This window comes from Aptenodytes forsteri, unplaced genomic scaffold (assembly GCF_000699145.1).
Source record: "Aptenodytes forsteri isolate BGI_AS27 unplaced genomic scaffold, ASM69914v1 Scaffold221, whole genome shotgun sequence".
Taxonomy (NCBI): Eukaryota; Metazoa; Chordata; class Aves; order Sphenisciformes; family Spheniscidae; genus Aptenodytes; species Aptenodytes forsteri.
The window spans coordinates 196,818-215,728 of record NW_008794411.1 but is presented as its reverse complement, the minus strand read 5'-3'; the positions used below and the strand labels follow the sequence as shown (position 1 = coordinate 215,728).

The window sequence follows — 18,911 nt, the reverse complement described above, 5'->3', positions numbered from 1 at the left end:
GCCCGGGCGGTGGTGGCGGAGCGCCTGGCGGGAGGTCCCCGGGGAGGTGTGGGAGGTCGGGGCGCCTGTCTGAGGCGATGTTTGGTTTTCCCTCGCAGTACTGGCCCCGCGTCGCGGGTGCATCTTCCCCGGGCTCCACCAGCGCCTCGCCGTCGCCCCCGCCTTGGTGAGCGGAGCGCCGCCCGCCCGGTCCTACGCTGCGGCAGCGAAGTGAGTGCGTCTCCTTCCATCCGAAGCAGCTGTGCTGGCCGGCTCGGGTGTCCTGGTGGTGGTAGGGGGCGAGTGTGTGGTGTTTTCGGTGTCTGCAGTGTTGCTCTAACAGCCGGGCTGGCCTGGGTGGCATCCTGCAAGCTGCTAGCTCCTAGAGAAATAGCCTGGAGAGAGAGAAGATCTAAGCTGGACTTGAAGGGAGTGTTTCTGTTACTCTTGTAATAATGAATGTAACAGTTATGGGGAAAGATGTACTTGATGTTTTTGATGTGTGCTTTTGGAGGGTATGGCTGGATTACAGCTTATGGAGTACTGTCAGCATGAGAGCTGGTGAGCTTATGGAATTGGTTTCAAACAGTTCCTCTTCTTGCTTCAGGTTCCTTTTTTTTTTTTGTGGTTGTCTCTTTAAGTCTAATAGTATGATGTAAGTGGGAGAAGTAAAAATGACCTCTGTGTACACAACAGTGAAGCGTGCTGTACACCAAGTGTTGTGAAGTGTTGCGTACTCTTTCACCATAGTAATAGCTAGATACTCCTTTCCGCTATTACTTTAATTTTTTTTTCCTTGATTTGAGAGCCTTTGAGTATAGGTAGGAGAACAAGGATTGGGGCTAGTGTTTGTTAACTGGATGCAAAATGATACAGGAAAGGGAGGAGAAACCTTTTTCAAAAGGTGGGACTGCCATGATCCACTATAAGAAGAAGAAAACCAACCCTGCATATGTGGCTCCTTCTGATTACCAGAAAGGTGTGGGGGTGGTTTTAGTAGCAGCTCAGGCACAGCGCCTGCGACCAGCCCACGTGAAGGCAAGACCTGGACGAGTTGGTGTGTTATCTTAAACTGGTTTTGTTTTGATACAGTAGGAGAGTCATTAACTTGGTTCCATGCTGCACAAATGTGGCTATGTTGTTTGAGGAGCTTAATTGCCTTCAGAGCTTTTGATTTCTGTCTTGACTACCTGAGACAAGTAACTGGGATGAATTTAAGGATGCTGTTCATCTTTGCGTAGAACCTTTCTTGTTAACTGATGGTTCCTTAATAAGTGACACATGACAGTATCTACTTTTTTCTCTCGGGACATGTGCCAAACTCTTCAGTTGATGATCTAACAATATTTTTTGTTTGTCTTAGAACTGCAAAAAAAGGCTCACAAAAGACCAAGCAGGAGGAAACAAAAAAGAAACAAGTAACTAAGAGGCGGCTGCTGATGAGCAAGCCCGTGGATGATGTATACTTGACGTGGTATTATGAGCGGCCATCCTATGATTTGGAAGAGGCTGTGGGTATGCTGAAGAAATTTCAGGAACTGGACTTCACTTACCCCAAACAATATGTCTATATTAACGTGTTCCTAGATATGGCACTACAGAAGAAGGTAGGTTGGAAGTGTATACAGATTTTGATACTTTCTTCTTTTTAACGTGGGAAGGCTGTGTTTTGAGTGCAGAGCAGATGCTGCTGTCAGCCTTCTCAGCTGCGTCTTGCAGCTTCTCTGTCAGAATAATATGTGCTTTTGCAGGTGGCTTTGTGCCTTTATACGTGTATAATTATTAAACATCCCTCATACTCCTGAGGTGAAGATGCACCATTGAGGATTTTGAAAACAGGCTATTATGTGACGAAAATTCATGTCTGGACAGAACTGATCAAACTAAGCTTTATGTCTGTTCAGGCTTTCCACTTAAAGGTGTGTTACCAAAATCACGTGTGTGTTTTGATCTGGGATGATTGTTACAGGGAGAAGTGTTAAGGCAAGCTTCTGCCCTTCCCTGTCCATGACCTTGTTTTGATTTCTTTTTCTTTTTTTTTTTTTAATAATGGTCCTTGAAAGTATGCTATTACTTGTTTGCCTGTGACCTTTTTGATTTGAAGGTGTTTAGCCCAGTTTAGTCTTTCCCTAAAACTCCTTCTGCTTTCTCCATAAGTAGAAAACAGGCCACTTTAGAGTTTGTTTCTTCGCATGTGTAACTAAATATCTCTTTGGTATACCGGGGGTCCCTTGGAGCTAGAAAATAAGTTGATGCTTGAAGAAATGCAGGGCTCTTGCTCCTGCTTTTGGAGGCTCTGTGGTATTCTTAAGGCTTGGTGAGAGACACATTCCTTGCTGATGGCTTGCATTGGCCATTGTATCAGAAACATCGTTTGGATAAGCTGCAACTACAGCACCTCAGTGTTTGTTACTGACTGCACCTGAGCCTGGTAGTAATCCTACACTGAAGTTGCTGATCCCAGCCCCTTTCTTTTGGGCAAACTGCAGCATAATTAACTCATGTCTCAAGTTTAGATTTGAGTATATAAAGGACTTAAAAAAAGCAGTCAAAACTTAAGCATCATGCTTGTTTGTTATGGCCTCTGTGCAAGGAAATGGTGGCTAAGATCGCTGTTTAGGGGACCAACTCCATGCGATTGGTAACTTGCCCTTAAGTCATGAAGTCTCCTTTTATTTTTGTTTGTCTGAATATTTTTCTTATTAGAAAAAAGTGGATCCATTTGCAAGCACTGTTCTTCTTCCATATCGCTTTACAGATGAAACTAATAAGGTCTTGGTTTTCACAGAGGTGAGTAAGCGTGAATTACTTCCTTGATAGGTTCTATGTATCCAGCATGCTCTTACAACACAACTAGTTCCCATGCAACTACTATACCTTTTATTGAGAAGACTCTGCGAACACTTTACAGAACTCCTAAGTCTGTCTAGGATTTGTCTTCAGCAGCGTCTTAATGTGTTATAAGCATCTTACAGGATTTCCTTCATCTTGATAGGTTCACATGCGTGTAATTATTCTAGCAATGCACTTAGGGAACTTACACCTGCATAGATGTGACTAAGTAAGAGATAATGAAAGATGGTTTATGGAGTAAAACCTTTGTCAGCTTTTTGTAATACAGGCAGATGGTTTAGTGTAGCAGCCGTGTCCAATGCTGCTGTCTTAAGCCTTAGTAGGCAGTGCAGATTAGAAGCGGGTGTTACTCACAGTAACTTGTGCTGTAACAGGATACCTTTGGGTGGGGGAAAAGTAACTTCTCCTCAAAAACCCTAAACAATTTAACAGCTCTCTGCCCCAAACCCTTTGTCTACTCCTAGGAGTTCACTGCTGTGAAATGGTGTGTAGAGCAGTTGTAGCATGGATATGAGGTCAGTTTCGGCCTCTGCTGCTGTCCTTTGCCAGCTAATCATTCTAACAAATAGACCTACATATATCTGTATGAGATTATCCTAGAGAACTGTCACAGATTTAGGTGATGACCCTTTGGGCTTAATTTGTATAAGGCTGTCTACCTGAGCTACAAGGTGAGAATCCTCCTACAGAACGGAGGGCTGCCAAAAGACCCGAGCATGGCAGGTTCCTTGGTGCTGCATCTTACAACCTTCTCTCTTTGCTCAAATTCATGTGGGGTAGAAGATCCTTTGCTTTGTGAAGGTGTATACGTGGAAGCAGGTTGAGCGACTGAAACACTTGCTAGTGCTTTTGGATGGAAGCGTGGAGCCATTCGGTTTATTCTTGCGAGGGAAAAGTTGATTCTGGCTTTGAGTCATGAATATCTGCTTGTATCAAAAGCTGGAGCCAAAGTTCTTACAAAACTGATGCCTTGTACCTTTCCATATTTCAGACTATTAAAAGCGAAACCTTGCAGCGGACAGATGAGGTTAACTTCTGAATGCTCTTTGAAGCTGAAGTTTAATAGCGCTTTCAGAAGTTGATTAGCCTTATTTTACAGTGGTTTTTAGTAGCGTGTTCTGTGCTTTTCTTTAAGCTTAGAGTAAGAGATTGGCTCCATCCAGTGGATGGTTTGTTGTAGTTTCCAGGGGGTGGAGCGGGGAGAGAAAGGACTTTTGATAGAGCTGCTGAGCAAATGGGATGGGCTTTTCTCCTTCTTCTCCAGTAGAAGTCGACTAAAGACTTGACTGCTTCTTACTGGGACCTGGAGTGAAGTGGAGTTGCTGCTCCTACATTAAATCACCAGCACTGGATATTTTTGGTCTTGGATTGCCTTAAAACATTCTTTTCTTCTTAACCTGTAAATAGCCTGGTTTTATACCCAGTTGTCCAAGGTAAATCACCTATCCAGTGCTTTTGATATAGACTAATTGGTAGTACAGATGTTACTGAATGTTGTTTTTTTTCCTCTCAACAGAATGAGCAAGAAGCTGAAATAGCTCGAGAGAATGGAGCTGCTGTTGTGGGAGGAGTTGAATTAATCAAATGGGTATTTGGTTTTTTTTTTTAAGACTTATGTAAATATCCTAACTTAAACAGTGACTGAGGTGGAGGGAACAAGAAACCTCATGTCCAGTAAATGCTAGCTTGAAGTTAGCAGCCGATATAAAGATTGGGAGATGGGTTTCTGTGCTCAGACATGCTTGTAGGTCAACTTGCATACTGAGGTCACTTACTGTATTCCTAAATATATTTAATTTTTTTGTTGCAGATTTTGGAAGATGAAATCCAAGTGGACTTCTACGTAGCGGTTCCTGCAATAATGCCTAAGCTAATACCATTAAGGAACAAACTAAGACGAAAATACCCAAGCACGAAAAGAAGTAAGAAGCAATTCTTTCTTATAAATCTCAAGTACTGAACAAGATTGAACTCTAGAAGTGACACTGAAACTCTTTTGATGAGGATGTATAATTACATTGAGTATTAGACTGTATGTGACTGAACCACTTGTTTTGTCTTAAGTAAGAGTAGTTTTAGGAATCTGAACTGTGCTTTTCTCCCACAACAGGCAAATGTGGGATTAAAATCAAGGTAAGTTTGCCTACTAGTTGCCCCTATGCTTGTTAGTCCTGATGAACCATAATAGTACTGTGAAGTTACCTAGGAAAACAGAAACAACTTGAAAAAAAACCACATTCACTGAGATAGTTGCGTTGTCTAACTGTTGTGCAATTGTTTGGATCCCAGCTTGGTGACTGCTACTGCTCCTTCTGCCTGTTCATTACTACTCAACAACGGAGTTAGTTATGCTTTTCCGTAGTACAGCCTGCTCCCTTACCTGTGTGGTCTCTCCTGTTTCATAAGGCTTGAGACATTTCCTCTTCAGGTCAGGTTTTCACAATGACAAACATCAGACCCTCAATACTTTTGTCCTCCCTTGCTGACTTACTTGATTTTAGCTATGTGTCAGGGGTCTATTTCAAATATGAGAAAAAAAAAGGGCTGTTTTTCAAACATGGAGCCTGTGCCAGCTGTGTGAAGCACTGATTCTTGAACCATGTCTCTTACTTCCCTGCCCTAGCTGTCTTAATGTTTTACAAGCTGCACGCAGTGGTTTTTAGGCTCTGAAACATTTGAGACAAACCTATTAACGGGTACAAAACATTCCAACTGAGTTACTCCAGATACTTTGGGAACAAATGAAAGCTATATTATGCCATTAGGAACTTACTTGGTTTGTAGCTTATCCAGGGCCGATTTCTCTTGGAGTCATCAAAAGATGTGTGGGAGAAGTAATGCTTGTATTTGAAGCAATTGAGTGATGGTGTAAATCTGTCAAATGAGCCCTTGCAGCTGAGATAAGAAACAGCTGTCTTGACTTGTGGGAATGGCTGGACTGGGCCAGCGTGTTCCAGGTAGTGTGTAACCTTGCTATTACGTAGTTGTAGACTTGGGGCTTGTTCTAAACCTAACTCAGTAGGTTTTGGTCTTTCAGGCTGCTTTAATGACATTAGGTAATAAAGCTTTGTTTTATGTATACATAAACAGGTTCTTTATTTGAAGTGAAGCCTTTGTTATGTTTCCTACTGTATTAGCTGTTCATGTCTGCTGATGAATGAGGAAGGAGGCAAGACAGAAGTGATTTATATAGCATGCATGAGGACATCATTGTCTTGTCCATGAAACTGCATTTTCGATTGGAGTTCAACTGCCTTAATCAAAAGATCGAATTCTCTCTTTACTAATATCACACTTAGCCCTGCTAATAAGCATTACTCAGGCAACTTTTTTGCCTTTTTTATTTACATTAGATTCCCTGGGCCATGATATTCCCAAAATGCTGCAACTCTTCAGAGAAGGTCTTGAGTACGTGGTAGAAGACGATGGTATAATCAAGACAAGAATAGCAAGAGTAAGTTGTATTTAGAGTTCTTAAGTTTTCTCTACTGAGCAGAACTGAAGTTAGCATTAAAAGAGGGGGGAAAAACATGTTTTTATTTGTGTGTTCCCAAGATTTTTAACCATGATCTTAAACTGACCTATGAAGTAAATGGAACTCTTACTCCTTGTTGTGCGACGTCTTCAGCTGATGTGAGCCCTGTATGTTGTTAATGGGTGGTCATAGAAGATGGCTCCGCTAAAACTGAGAGCAAGGCATACCTGATGCTACGCATGGGATCTGTATTTGCTGCTATATTGGCAAGGAATAGTAATAATGAACAAAATAGGATGAAGAAGGTACTATTCCTTGTAATTTCCTTGTGAGTTGACATCTTAACATAGGCTTCCCTTTCCTCCTGCCTTCCCCAGCACTCTTCTGTGAGTAAAATAAAACTTACTTGATTTTTTTAAGTAAATAAACTATGGGTTGTAAGTCCGTGGTCAATATGCACAGGTGGACCAAAAAGAGTTTGCTTTAACCTAATAATTAAATACTCATTTAATTTTGATAACTTGAGTTCTGGACCAGAGCAAAAAGCAACAACTGTTTGCATTACACCTGAAATAGAAAATTAATTTGTGCTTTGCTGTCATAGAAGAAATTGGGTTATATAAGAGTGTTTTTTTCTCTTTTTTAGGCCCTTAATACGTTTTCCTTCATGTATTTATTTATATTCCCTGTTCCGAACTGTGATTTTACTTTTTAGTTCTGTTTTGTCTATTTGTAATCCTGACTGATTTTTAGTTTTCTTTTAACTGATACTGGTACAGAAAGGAAGCATACAAGATACCTAACCCCTGAGGCTTTGTCTGGTGGTGGTAGAGATAAGCAAGTTTATTAGTTCTGCCTAGCTGCTCCGAGTTGTGCATGTGAATTTCAAGGGCTTGCTTGTCTATATGATACTCAGTACTGAGGTTCTTGGGACTATTCTGCTAAAGCGTATTATATATTGTGCTTTGATACAGACAGGAAGTGTCTTTAGCTGTTTGTAAGTTTAATGGACTGTGTGAAACGCCTCGAATCCATAGATCAGTCTTGGTTTCAAGTATTGTGACTGTATTCTTTAATTCTTGCTTTGGACTGCTTAAACCTTCATCGCTTTATACTGTAGATCAGCCTAAAAAATACCTGCAAATTCAACTTAATGTAAAGTTTCTTCTTATATAGTGAAGAAGAAAAAACAGGGTTTTAATAAAGGTGAATGGAGAATTCTGATGTCTTGACAGTATTCAGTGCAATTGCAGATGGTTCCGCTTAGTGTAGCGTCCTGCAGCTGTGGCTAGAGTTTCCGAAGTTAAAACCACGTCCTGTTACTGATGTAAGGTGTTGGTGTTACAGATGACCTTAGTTTCTGTGTCTAGGCAGCTCAGCCCTGCAGTTTCAGGGCACTTGAGAAGATCCGGTGCAGCCAGAGATGTCGCTCTGTACAAGTAAACAATAGGTTCTTGTGAATTGGATCAGAAACAGAGTGATGAGGGTGTACTTAGAGACAGAGTTCATACATGCGGAGTTAATGTCAGCCATGTGGCAGAGGTGACTCTAACACTGCACACGCAGTGTGACACGCTCTGCTGTGTATTGAGTTGTGTGCAGAGGGATGACTCGGTGATTATGGCTTGTGCAAGATGTCTCCACCCTCTCCAGCTACTATCCTTTACCTGACCTAGTTTTCCCACTGTTTGTGCAGTGGTGCTGGAAGGAAATCGAGTGCAGGCAAGGCTCTGGGAGAGCCTTGAGTAGTTATGCATATCTGCTCACCACTAAATCAAGAGCTTTTTAAATTTAAATCTTGTCAGTGAGAAAATATTAATTTAGGAATTACACAGAAGCATGAAGATCTATTGCTGTATTCTAAACAGTAACATAGATGTTTCTGGGAGTCTGCCAAGCTGGCGTTTCTCAAAGAGATGTTTTCCCTTTAGTGCTCCTGTTTCACGCTGCCTGTTAGTTCAATTATGGCCAGTGGCTTGATGTAACGCTGCACTCCCACGTGAGTCAGCAGCCTCAGTGGTGTTTTCCTAGTAGTAATTGAGGTGTCTTTGAAAATCCCAGAAGTTGGCAGCAGTTAAGTTTAATTAGTAGATCTGAAGTTGTGAAACTGAGAATGCAAAATGTTCTTTTAAAACATGGAGCTTAAAGCAGGAGGGAGACAAATGAGGACACTCGGGATATCTCCTTCAGAATCAAGCTATCCACAGAGGGCAGCCTAAAGACTTTTTTTTTGAGGGTTTTGACTTAAGTTTTGAGTCCAGACAGGGTGCTGTTGATCATTGCAAAATTTTTTTTCCCAAGTTGAGTTGTCTTCAGAAAAATCAGAGTCCAAATGTGACACCAGGAAGGAGTTTCTAGCGTATCTTCCTATCGGTGCAAAGAGCTGCTGGTGAAATGGTGGTTCTGTGGAAAAGAGTAAGATAGATTCAGGAGGCGAGACTTTAAGGTTTGTTCGGGAGGATGTATCTTCTGGGAAGGGACATGTTTACAGGAGCACTGTTTTGTTTACAGGAGCACTGTTTTTTTCACAGGGTTAGAAGTATGGAGAGATTTGTACTGAACCAGATTTCTCTCAAACTTGTTACACAGATAGTACGGGTGCATGGAAATGAGAGTTAAGGCAGGAGACAGAAATGCCAGTTTGTGCTAGAAGTAGCATCTACCTCCCTTGGCTGTTAATGGGATTGAAGGCCCGAAGTGTCCGTGTCCCTTGAAAAAGAAAAAAAAGACTAATGGATCCTTAGCTTTGAACTCCTTAAAGGGAGGGGGAAATCCCACGGTTGAGGAAGAGCTGTTAACTCTTGCCATTTCGAATCCTTGAGAGTTGAAATATGTTTATTGGGGGATGAAGGGAATAATGCAAAAAGCATAGGTTGTAACAGGTGTCTTTTGTTACCTGTTTGAGTGGTTCTCTATTTTAGATCTCACATGGCAAGGCTTGCCTGTCTGCAATGCTGTTTCTAAATGATTCCAACTATTGACAAGTCCAGCATGAGAGAGAGATTCAGCCTTAAATGATGCATCTCGGAGTTGAAGGTGTTGCGTAGCTCCTGATGGTACATGCTGGCCTGTACCTGAATAATGTCTTCCTAGTAGTCTTGTACTGGCAAAAAGCTTGAGTTTAGAACAAAATGGGACCGAGGATGTGGAAAAAGTTGTAGCAAGTTAAACTAGGAATAGGAAATAACCCTTTACAACAGCCTCAGTAAGGGTATTTCTATGCCTACATTCTTTTTTCTTTCCTGCAGACTGCATGGGGCTGCTACCTCAGAAATGCATCTACCTTGAGTGCCAGGATGAGAAAATGCTGTCTGCACGGTCCATGTTGTTAAAGTCTCCTACGCTGAACTTGTTTTTTCCCTTATTCTGACCATCTCAGGAAGGTTCATAACTGAGCAGAAGCCTATGAAAGCAAGGCAACACAAAATACCTCAGTGCTCTTCTCTTACTGATACTGTCAGTCCTCCGGATGCCTTTGCAAATGGTGCAGAAATGTTGTTCTGCCATGTTTGTCAACACTTACCTGTTGGTGCGGAGGCTTTCTTTTTGTTCCTGAAAGCAGAGGTGCGAGTTCCTGCCCTCATTGTGTAATGAAGATGCTTGATGTCCCAGAATAATGGCCAAGTGGAGTTGTTGCATTGTGCTGCTGCAAAGCAAAATAAAGCTTGTTAGGAGTAGCTCTAAACCTGATTTTTAAAATAGGTGTAGTTAACATTTTGTGTAGAGGCATTTGAACACAAGTTCTTGGAGTTCAGCGGAGTAAAGTGTTTTGTGTTGAAATTAAGGGGAAATGTGGTTATATTATAATGATGCAGAGGTTGCATATTGTTATGGGATGCTGGTCAAATTACCATTGGTAATTGCTTGGCAGTTTATTGTGCTCAAGAAATGTCTCGCCATCGCGAAAAGGAAGAATAGGTGAAAAAGGTTAATCTCCTTACAGACAGTATGAGGAGACAAAAGGTGCCTGCTTGGAAAACAGAGCTATTAACTGTTTTCATGAACTCATTTCTTGTTTTGTATTTGACTGAAATAGAATTTTTTTTTTTGTGGATAGTTGGAATTCTAGATCTTGCTGTTGAGGGAGCCAAACCTGAAATTCTGGGCCTCTTTTTATACCACAACTGTAAGACCAATTAAGGTGCTCTGAGAACTGTTTTAGCTTTCAGGTTGAATGGTCACCAGGCAGCCCAGGTCTGTTAAATGCCATGAGATAAAGCCATAAAAATTCCAGTTCCGTTTTGGAATGGATAGTTTTTAATGACTGCCTTGTCCTACAGCTCTTCAGAAAAGCTGGTACCTGAGTTCTGAGTGAAGATGCTAAAGCTCTTAATCTCCTGATTATTACAGCCTTTACTATAGGAGTTTTAAGTCCTCGTGACTTGATGTGGGAAGCCCTCAGTTGCAGAAAAGGCTAGAAGAAACATGGGTGGATCAGTGCTAACATGTATTTGTTCTGGCAACTTCAAAAAGGAGCAGGAGGGAAGAGCAGAGAACAGGTGTAGGGAATATGGCGTGGGCTGATCTGCCGTGCTATACTAGGCATTATTTTAGGAGTACATGTTATAGCATATATTCTTAATACCGCTTGCCGGAAGAACAGATCATGTGAGTGAGATAGAGGCTCAAGCTTTTACCTCTTCTCAGTTTCTCAAATGTGGTGCAAAATGACTGTTGCCTTAATTAAAAGTGCCTATTTCATTAGATGTGCATGCAAAAAACGAACAAAGGCTGTCTTTGCCCTCCTCCAGGCAGAAGTGGGTAGATTAAAAAACATGGTTATGCAGGTGAGTATTACAGGACTCTCACTGGACGCAGGAATAAGGGAGGTTGGATTGACTTATTTGGAATTGAATCGGTATTTCATATTTCTTCTACACAAACCATGTTTATGAGAAGTGCGGTTGGAGTTACGTACTTTTGTCTGCTGTGGAGTTTTCCTGTTGACTTGGGGGTACCATACCTGTTAAAAATAGCTTCACTTACCTTTAAATATGATTTCATACTACTCTTAAGTTTATTTTAGTTGATTAAATAGCTTTAAAATATTAAATGTTACCAGCTGAGATGGTAAAGTATGGTTCCTTTGAATAGCAAAAATAGAGGATGAGTGCCACTCATGAACAAAAGGAGAGGTTATTTCACTTTACCTGTTTCACTTAATTTGAAGCTGCGTGAAGCTTTTTGTTGTATTTTTTTATAGGTGATAGCCTTGTCTAATTTTGGCTAAGATGCTATGTCCATTTCAACAGATGCAACAGTAATATGTCCAGACTGCTATCAACTCAGTGGTTTGGTTTTTTGGGGTTTGTTTTTTGGAGGACCAGTCCTGGCAAATGATAGTTATGTTTAGAGAAGGTAATAAGCAATGGAAGTGCCGTTCTTGGTTAGTTTGCGTTAGTGTGGCTTTTGATTTTTGTGTAGTATGTAGCAGAAGTCACTTTTTGGATTTGTGTGCTAGATAAGTCAGTTGCAGATTGCAGTGGACATGTACAGTTGTATATATGTTAGTCAATGTATGACCTGAATTTCAGAGCTGTCAGCTTTGTGGTTTTTTTTAACCTAGGTAGTGAAACCGTTGTAAAACAGGTTATAAACTGAAGGAATTGATGGAAATTCCCATCAAGAAACCTTTCTCTTAGCTTTATTTTGATTCCATTAATTTTCTGTTGCTCGATCTTTCTTTTTTTGATGTATAAATGATATGTACTGGTTTTTACTTCATTTTATTGAAGCCTTTTTATTTGCTGGTTCCCAGACTGTTAAGTATCTTACGTAGTAATCATGCATGTCTCAAATCACACCTCTCCCCGCACCTAGGAACAGGATTATTATTTTTTCTTGTTGTGGTGTAGAAAATGAGTTAGCCTCGTTTTCCATAACCTTTCTATCTGCGGGACTTCGCTGTCTCGTTCTTTTTGGAGGGGGGTTGTTCGTGCTCTTGAACTTGAATGTCTGAAGTGCTGGGTTCCTTTCAGTGCATAACCTCCTTTATGCCATGCGGTGTGCGTGCTCCATACTGCTTCTACCGTGTAGAACAGCTTTGCCGTGTCTACTTGTGGGTTTTCTTACTGGCTAGTTTCTAGCTTTATTTTCCTGCCCTCTGATTCTTAAAGCATTGAGTTAAGTAGGTGGCTATAATCTTGCTTTGCAGAGTGTTAATCATTTCTCATCTTCTGCCAAGCGTTTCTGCCCTGCCGTGACTGCCGTTCCCTACACGTGTGTTATATCCCAACTGCCTGGTTAGTTAAGTCTGCAGTACAGTTTCAGTGCTCTGAGTGAGCTCTTGATACAATTATCTAAATACAGTTAAGAAAAGCAGTTCTGTGGTTAAAGCTAGTGGTTTAATAGCAGGGCATCTTTTTGTTCTTCATTTGCATATTTAGCCAGCAAATAGCTGGATGGCTCTTCTGTGTGTTCGGTTGCAGTCTTCGAAAGATCCCCTAGAAGATGAGAAGCATTGAGGCTTCATGAATCAAGTTTTAAGCATGATCTGTTTTGGTGAAACTTGTGCAATGCTGATTATTAATAGGCAATTTCCCACTAGGCAGCAGAGTTAGTGGGAGGCTCTTTTGAAGACTAATGTAACATACGTTTCTTACATAAAAAAGAAAAAGAACAAATAACTTCCCTGAAGCTTTTCACAGCACCTTGTGCTGCTCTAGAGAGAAATGTCCGAGATGTTAAACAGTAAGATAGGTAATAATTCATTTCTGTGTTCTGATTGCAATATATATTGTCATTTTCTAAGGTACTTTGTGGTCAGGTCGTATTTATACAAAGTGGACTAGAAAATGTTTTACAGTTGCTCCCTCTGCAGGCATGGTTATTCTTCAGGAAGGCTCAGAACTTAAGGATAACTAGCTCTCACAGCAATCGATCTGAACAGAGTCACTTGCACAGCCCTGAAAGATCTGGTCCAGAGTACTTTTGTCGGTTTGGCGAAGGTTTGAATTAACCTGCGTATCTAAGTGCTGATACACAGTGACTGTGTGTACACAAGGATTTACTGCGGAATACTTACTTGGAAGCTGGAATGTTTATTTGGATGTGGAAGCTATTTTGAAATACTTGGAACCCTCTGAGCATTACCTGTCTTTGTTACGGAGCTGTCGGCACCTCAAGGAAATTATGGTACCTGATCTCTTGGGATGTGTCGTGTTGTCTGTCCTGGTTTCGGCTGGGATAGAGTTATTTTCTTCCCTAGTAGCTGGTACAGTGCTGTGTTTTGGATTTAGTACGAGAACAAAGTTGGTAACACACCGATGTTTTAGCTGTTGCTAAGTAGTGCTTACGCTAGTGAAGGACTTTTCATCTTCCCACGCTCTACTGGCTGAGAAGGCTGGAGGTGCACAAGAAGCTGGGAGGGGGCACAGCCAGGACAGCTGACCCAAACTGCTCAGTACGTAAACTGGGGAAAGCTGGCCGGGGGGCAGCGACCGCTGCTCGGGAACTGGCTGGGCATCGGTTGGCAGGTGGTGAGCAATTGCATTGTACATCACTTATTTTGTATATTCTTTCATCATTATTTTTATTTTCCCTTCCTTTTCTCTCCTATTAAACTGTCTTTATTTCAACCCACAAATTTTACTTTTTTTTTTTCCCCCCCAATTCTCTCTCCTATCCCACTGGTGGCGGGGGAGTGAGTGAATGAATGGCTGTGTGGTGTTTAGCTGCCTGCTGGGTTGAACCACAACATGTCTGACTGAATGCAAGTCACTGTCAGATTTTCCTGTCTTAACAAATACAGAATATTAACTAATGTCTTCGTATTTTGAGGTGGGTCTTGTCTCATAATGTGTTTTATTTCTAAATCTTCATAAGAAGTTGTAACTTGTTTAAAGCAACTTCCTCTTATGAATGCTTTTAGACTTTGTTACGGATGATGAATGCCAAGTAGCTCATTGAAATTGTACAATTGAAGGTTCGCTTAAGAACTGAACTTAGTATAAGATTTGGAAGCAAATGCTATTTGAACCTTCATTTGAAGTATAGCTTCTAATTAGTTATTACCAATTAATTGTTTTATTTAAATGGTTCTGAGTATTCCTTTATTTTGAATTCGGTACAGCATGGTGAGTCTGTCAGCGAAGTGAAATGCTCAGCATTAACAAACAGATTTTTATGTCTGTTAATTTGTGAACGATTAAGCACGTTGCCATCAGCATAACAATGATGAAGACAAATATGTTCTGGCCTGTGTAACAGAGGAACTGTGTTTGGATCGTAAGTCTGCCAGAAGAGCAAAAAGAGGTTAATGGTCCAGATCTGGGAGGAGAGTAGTCAAGTATAACAGTATTTCTATTGCTAAGTAATGCATACATTTACGGATAAGTGAGATGATAATAAAATCTGCTCCCGCTACATTGGGAGGTGGCGGAGAGGAAGAGGAGACCCTCATGATGCCTGTACGCTCCCCTGAAACTGAGTTAATTCTGTGAGAATAAGTGCTATTTTTTTTAACTCTATAGCTGAAACCTCTAGAAAAAGGTCCTCGATTTTTCTTTCGGATAAAGATATGTGGATGATATGGGTGAGACCAGATAGCAAATTAAATAAAGCGTAGCAGGGCATTATAGCAGCCAAATATTAAGTCTGAGAAATGCACGCTAAGCGCTCCAGGAGCTGAGAGAGAGGTCAGTCCTGGCTTTGACCTGAGGGCGTTCAGGTTGGTGTGTCTCTCGGTCATGAGCTGCACGTTCTTGAAGAGAGTCCAGATGATATGAATAGCAGTCATGGTTTAAGGTGATTGGTATATGAGGGAAGATGGAGGTATTAATTTTTTGGCAACAGTGTTGGTTCACTTCCAAGTATCTGTGATTGGTCCAGTGAAGATCACGTATGTGTCTGAAGTGAGGTGTGCTTAAGTGCTCTGTTAGATGAGGACATTGGGCAGAACGAGGAGCCATCAGTCCACAGTTTCTGTTGGAAGGTCAAAAATGCTGTGGATGGAATCCGGGGTGTGTGAAAAGGGTACATACGGAACTGGTATATGTTTAGAGCTCAATGCTTCCATGTACTTTACGTAAAAAGTAGAAATTCCATCTAGTATGTTAAAATGGGAAAGAAAAGGAGAAGAAACTTTAATTTCTAAATGATTCATTTGGTTCTGTTGAAATTCTTTATGCCTTCAATTTTAGATGCATGTGTTTTTTGAGTTGGTCTGTTTTGCAGTTTTTGGCAGCTACTTCTTGAAATTTCTTTCCCCAAATACCTTACTATGATTTCTGCAAAAACACTTGTGCGTGTGTTGGTTTTTAAGACTTTTTCGTTCTTTAAGGCTACGTGTTGTTACAGAGCCATGGGAATTTACGGTCATGAGTAGAAATATGGAGAATAATGATGAGCATATAACCATGTATAAAATACTACTTTTGTTTTTTTTTCCTCCAAGTCATTTGGATAAGGCTGTTAATGGGATTTGTAACTCCTTAATGGGGAACGGAGGGAAACAAAATCTATCCAAGTGTAGAATAAATATGTACCCAGTGCTTTCAGATTTATTGATCTAGGTTGTAAGTATTACCATGGCTAATTCTGCATTATCCTTTTTCAGCTGGATATGCCTACTGAGCAGATAGTTGACAATCTGAAAACAGTTATCCATGATATCTGCACATTCAAGCCATTGACTTATGGTAAGCACCTGTTCTTCTAATGTGGTAGTTGAAGTTACAGCAAACAAAATTAAACCATGAGTGTTCTTTTACCGGCTTGTCATTAAATGACCTTGCTGCTTCGTCTGCCTTGGGCCAGGAGGAGGGAGCTGTTAGGCAACTCGGTAAATCAAGACCTAAGAACTTGACAGCCTGTAAGGGTACGAATAGCACCTGCTCTTACTGGTGGGAACTCTAATTGCACTGTGGCACTACGTAAGTGTCTGTGTGAGGAAAGGAGCAATATGTTGTACAAAACAAAGTTTGCAGGCTTGATGCTTAAATAGATTAAAGCCATACAAGGAAATCCTTATGAGACATGGAGGTCTTCAGCATCTGTGTGTTGGTTTTACCCCACTGATGTGACCCTGTTGTGGCTCAATGCAAAGAATCTGAACCCGGAATCCACCTGCAGTTGCCTTAGTTAAAACCTATGGTTCAGCTCACATCTACTCTGGTTAGCTACCCTGTTTGAAGGTATACCACCCTCTTCCCACCCCCCCACCCCCCCATTACCAAGAGGATTTTAAAATATTTGCTGCTCCAAGGGAAAAGCTGTTGTCTTTTTTTTTTAATTCCTTAGCAAAAAGGATCAGGTTGCAAAGGAGTAAAGGTGTGAATTCTGTGTGTTGTTCCTGTGGGTTCTGCTCGCTGTGGTGAGCAAAGAATGTGAACAACTAATACGCTGTCTGCTCTTTGTCACAATGGAATAAACTTGAAACAAATGTCATCACCTTAGCTGGAGTGGAAATGGTGACTTATGAACATAATTTTATGGAAGAATAGCCTTGTTTAAGCTCAGAAAACAACTTTTTGTATTAATATTGGCTTAATGTCTGCAAAAAGAATCATCTTGCATCTTTTCCGGTGATGCTGTTAATAGTAACTGCTGTACAGAGAACAGACCACAAAAAGCCAGGTACACATGCCTTTAGAAGCATTTCAGCCCAAATGAGAAGTATAAGGGGTTGGTTGACTTGAAATATAAGTAAATAGAAGCAGAAAGTGGTGGTATTTCTGTCCCTAATGAGTTTATATGTGAACTACACCAGCATAGGTAAGTAAGGGTAAGCTCTTCTGGTCTTAGTAGCATTTCTACTGATTTTGCGGTATCAAGCTTGATTCTTGTGGTGAGTATCTTACTGACTTGATTAAAAATATTTGCCGTTTATAGGAAGCAAACTTGATAATTAACACATCTTTACAACGATGGAGTCTAGATATGCTTGCTATCAATCGCTTAGACCGACTAGTTATAGATACTTGTTCTTCAGTTCCTTTCAGACTTTCCATATGTAATAGCATGTCTCTGTGCAGCTACGTAGTTATCACTAAAACGGCATTCCTCTGCCAGTCACTTGATCTAATGCAAGACTAAAAATACCACCAGGCAAATGTTCTCAGGGTACAATGGAGATGTATTTAATCTTCCATCTTGCCAAAAGGTTCCCTCAGCATTTCATGGTAGGATCCTGAATTAGGAATGGTTTCTTTTGTGCTCTTAGTGATGTATGAATGTTTGGGTGAGGTACTGAAGGAATAAGGTAGCTATCAAGTTAGTACCTTTTATGGCACCAGAGTGTGAACTGCATTTTGAACCCAATCTGCGAGGGTGGGTGTTAAACTGTCCGTACTGAAGGGATGTGTCTACGTGTATAGTTCTGATTCTGGTCATGTGCTTGACACAGTATGGATTAGTAGTAAGATAAATCAGCCTGGAGACATGAAAAGTGGTCAAGTGACCGAATTGGTGGTGGTGTTTGTTTTCTAGGTCCTTTTGTGCGGAAGTTGGTTATTAGATCTTCAACCAGTGAAGGTTTGCTATTGAACCTTGATGGACTTCTACCTCAGGTGGAGAAAGTAGAAGAAGAAGAAGAAGAAGAAAATGCAGATGATAATGAAGAAAAAAATGTCCAAGAACCTGTTAGTACCTGATGTCTTTCCTTGTAGAACTGACGATCAAGACTGGAAAGCAAATGGTGTAATTCAAATCATACTTTATGAAAAGAAAAAAATAAATCTAACTTGTGAATTTCACTTGTAAATTCTGTGTAACAAGAAATAATGTCACAAACAGGAGTCTCTTGTAAAAACCCAAGATGCTTTAAATACCTTTTGTTGGTAGCTGAAAGCTCCTTAGTTTGTGTGTTTTTTTCTTTGCACGTACTAGTTCTTACTTCAGTAAAACTATTTCTGTAACTTCTGAAGTATTGCCATCCGATTTCCACAGTTGCAGTCAAAAGGCCATCACATGTTAGATCCATAATCCTGTTGAAATTGCAGAATGTTCAATGCTTTTTGTTGTCTTGACTCGGTCCCCCGCAGAGCAACTAATGCATTTACTCGTGGAAGGCTGCTGTGTAACTCGCCGATGAAGGAAACTAGTTTTTATTTCCCATTCCATTTTTCTGCCAAGTCAGACATGGTGTTCCTTTTGAGTTGGTGGGAGTAATGTCTGCATGATGCTTGTGAATCTCACTCTGTTTTCATTCAGTCTGCATACGTAGACACCGGAGCGGTATACAGAGGATTACTGCTCTGCTACTTTGAGCCTCTGAATGCAGGTTAGTCTTTGTGACAAATTGTAATAGGTGAGGGTTTTTAAGGGAAAAACTGGATGTGTTCTGTGGGAGGAGTGATCGTGCGCCTTAGCTTTCAAGTAATGCTATTTCATCTATGCGTGATACGATGCCCCTTAGAGAATCGGGTCAGTTAGTGGTTTGTTTGCACTATCCTGGAAGGAATTATGTTTAAAATGTTTTGGGATGAAACCTGAGTGAGGCTGCAAAGTTTAAGTGTTTGTTTTCTATTATAGAGGACCTTCTTGATGGGCTTGTGGATAACTACTTGGGATAAGTGGGTGGGTTTGGGGGAGTGAGGGTGGCTTCACAACAAGGAGCAGCAGATGGCTTTTTCCATACAGGTGACTGTCAGAGGAAGACTCCGGT

The 18,911-nt window shown here is 40.9% G+C and overlaps 1 protein-coding gene across 1 annotated transcript in view; it reads left to right on the top strand.

Annotated features, from left to right (window-relative positions):
- Positions 1 to 18,177, top strand: part of MRPL1 (mitochondrial ribosomal protein L1) — a 22,244-nt gene extending 4,067 nt beyond the window's left edge. The window contains exons 4-11 of the mRNA XM_009288833.1: positions 99 to 210; positions 1,343 to 1,586; positions 2,686 to 2,769; positions 4,349 to 4,420; positions 4,643 to 4,754; positions 6,186 to 6,286; positions 15,864 to 15,945; positions 17,735 to 18,177. Of these exons, the coding sequence (XP_009287108.1) occupies positions 99 to 210; positions 1,343 to 1,586; positions 2,686 to 2,769; positions 4,349 to 4,420; positions 4,643 to 4,754; positions 6,186 to 6,286; positions 15,864 to 15,945; positions 17,735 to 17,898 (971 nt within the window). The 3' untranslated portion in view covers positions 17,899 to 18,177. The remainder of the gene's footprint in view (positions 1 to 98; positions 211 to 1,342; positions 1,587 to 2,685; positions 2,770 to 4,348; positions 4,421 to 4,642; positions 4,755 to 6,185; positions 6,287 to 15,863; positions 15,946 to 17,734) is intronic.
- The last annotated feature ends 734 nt before the right edge of the window (positions 18,178 to 18,911 follow it).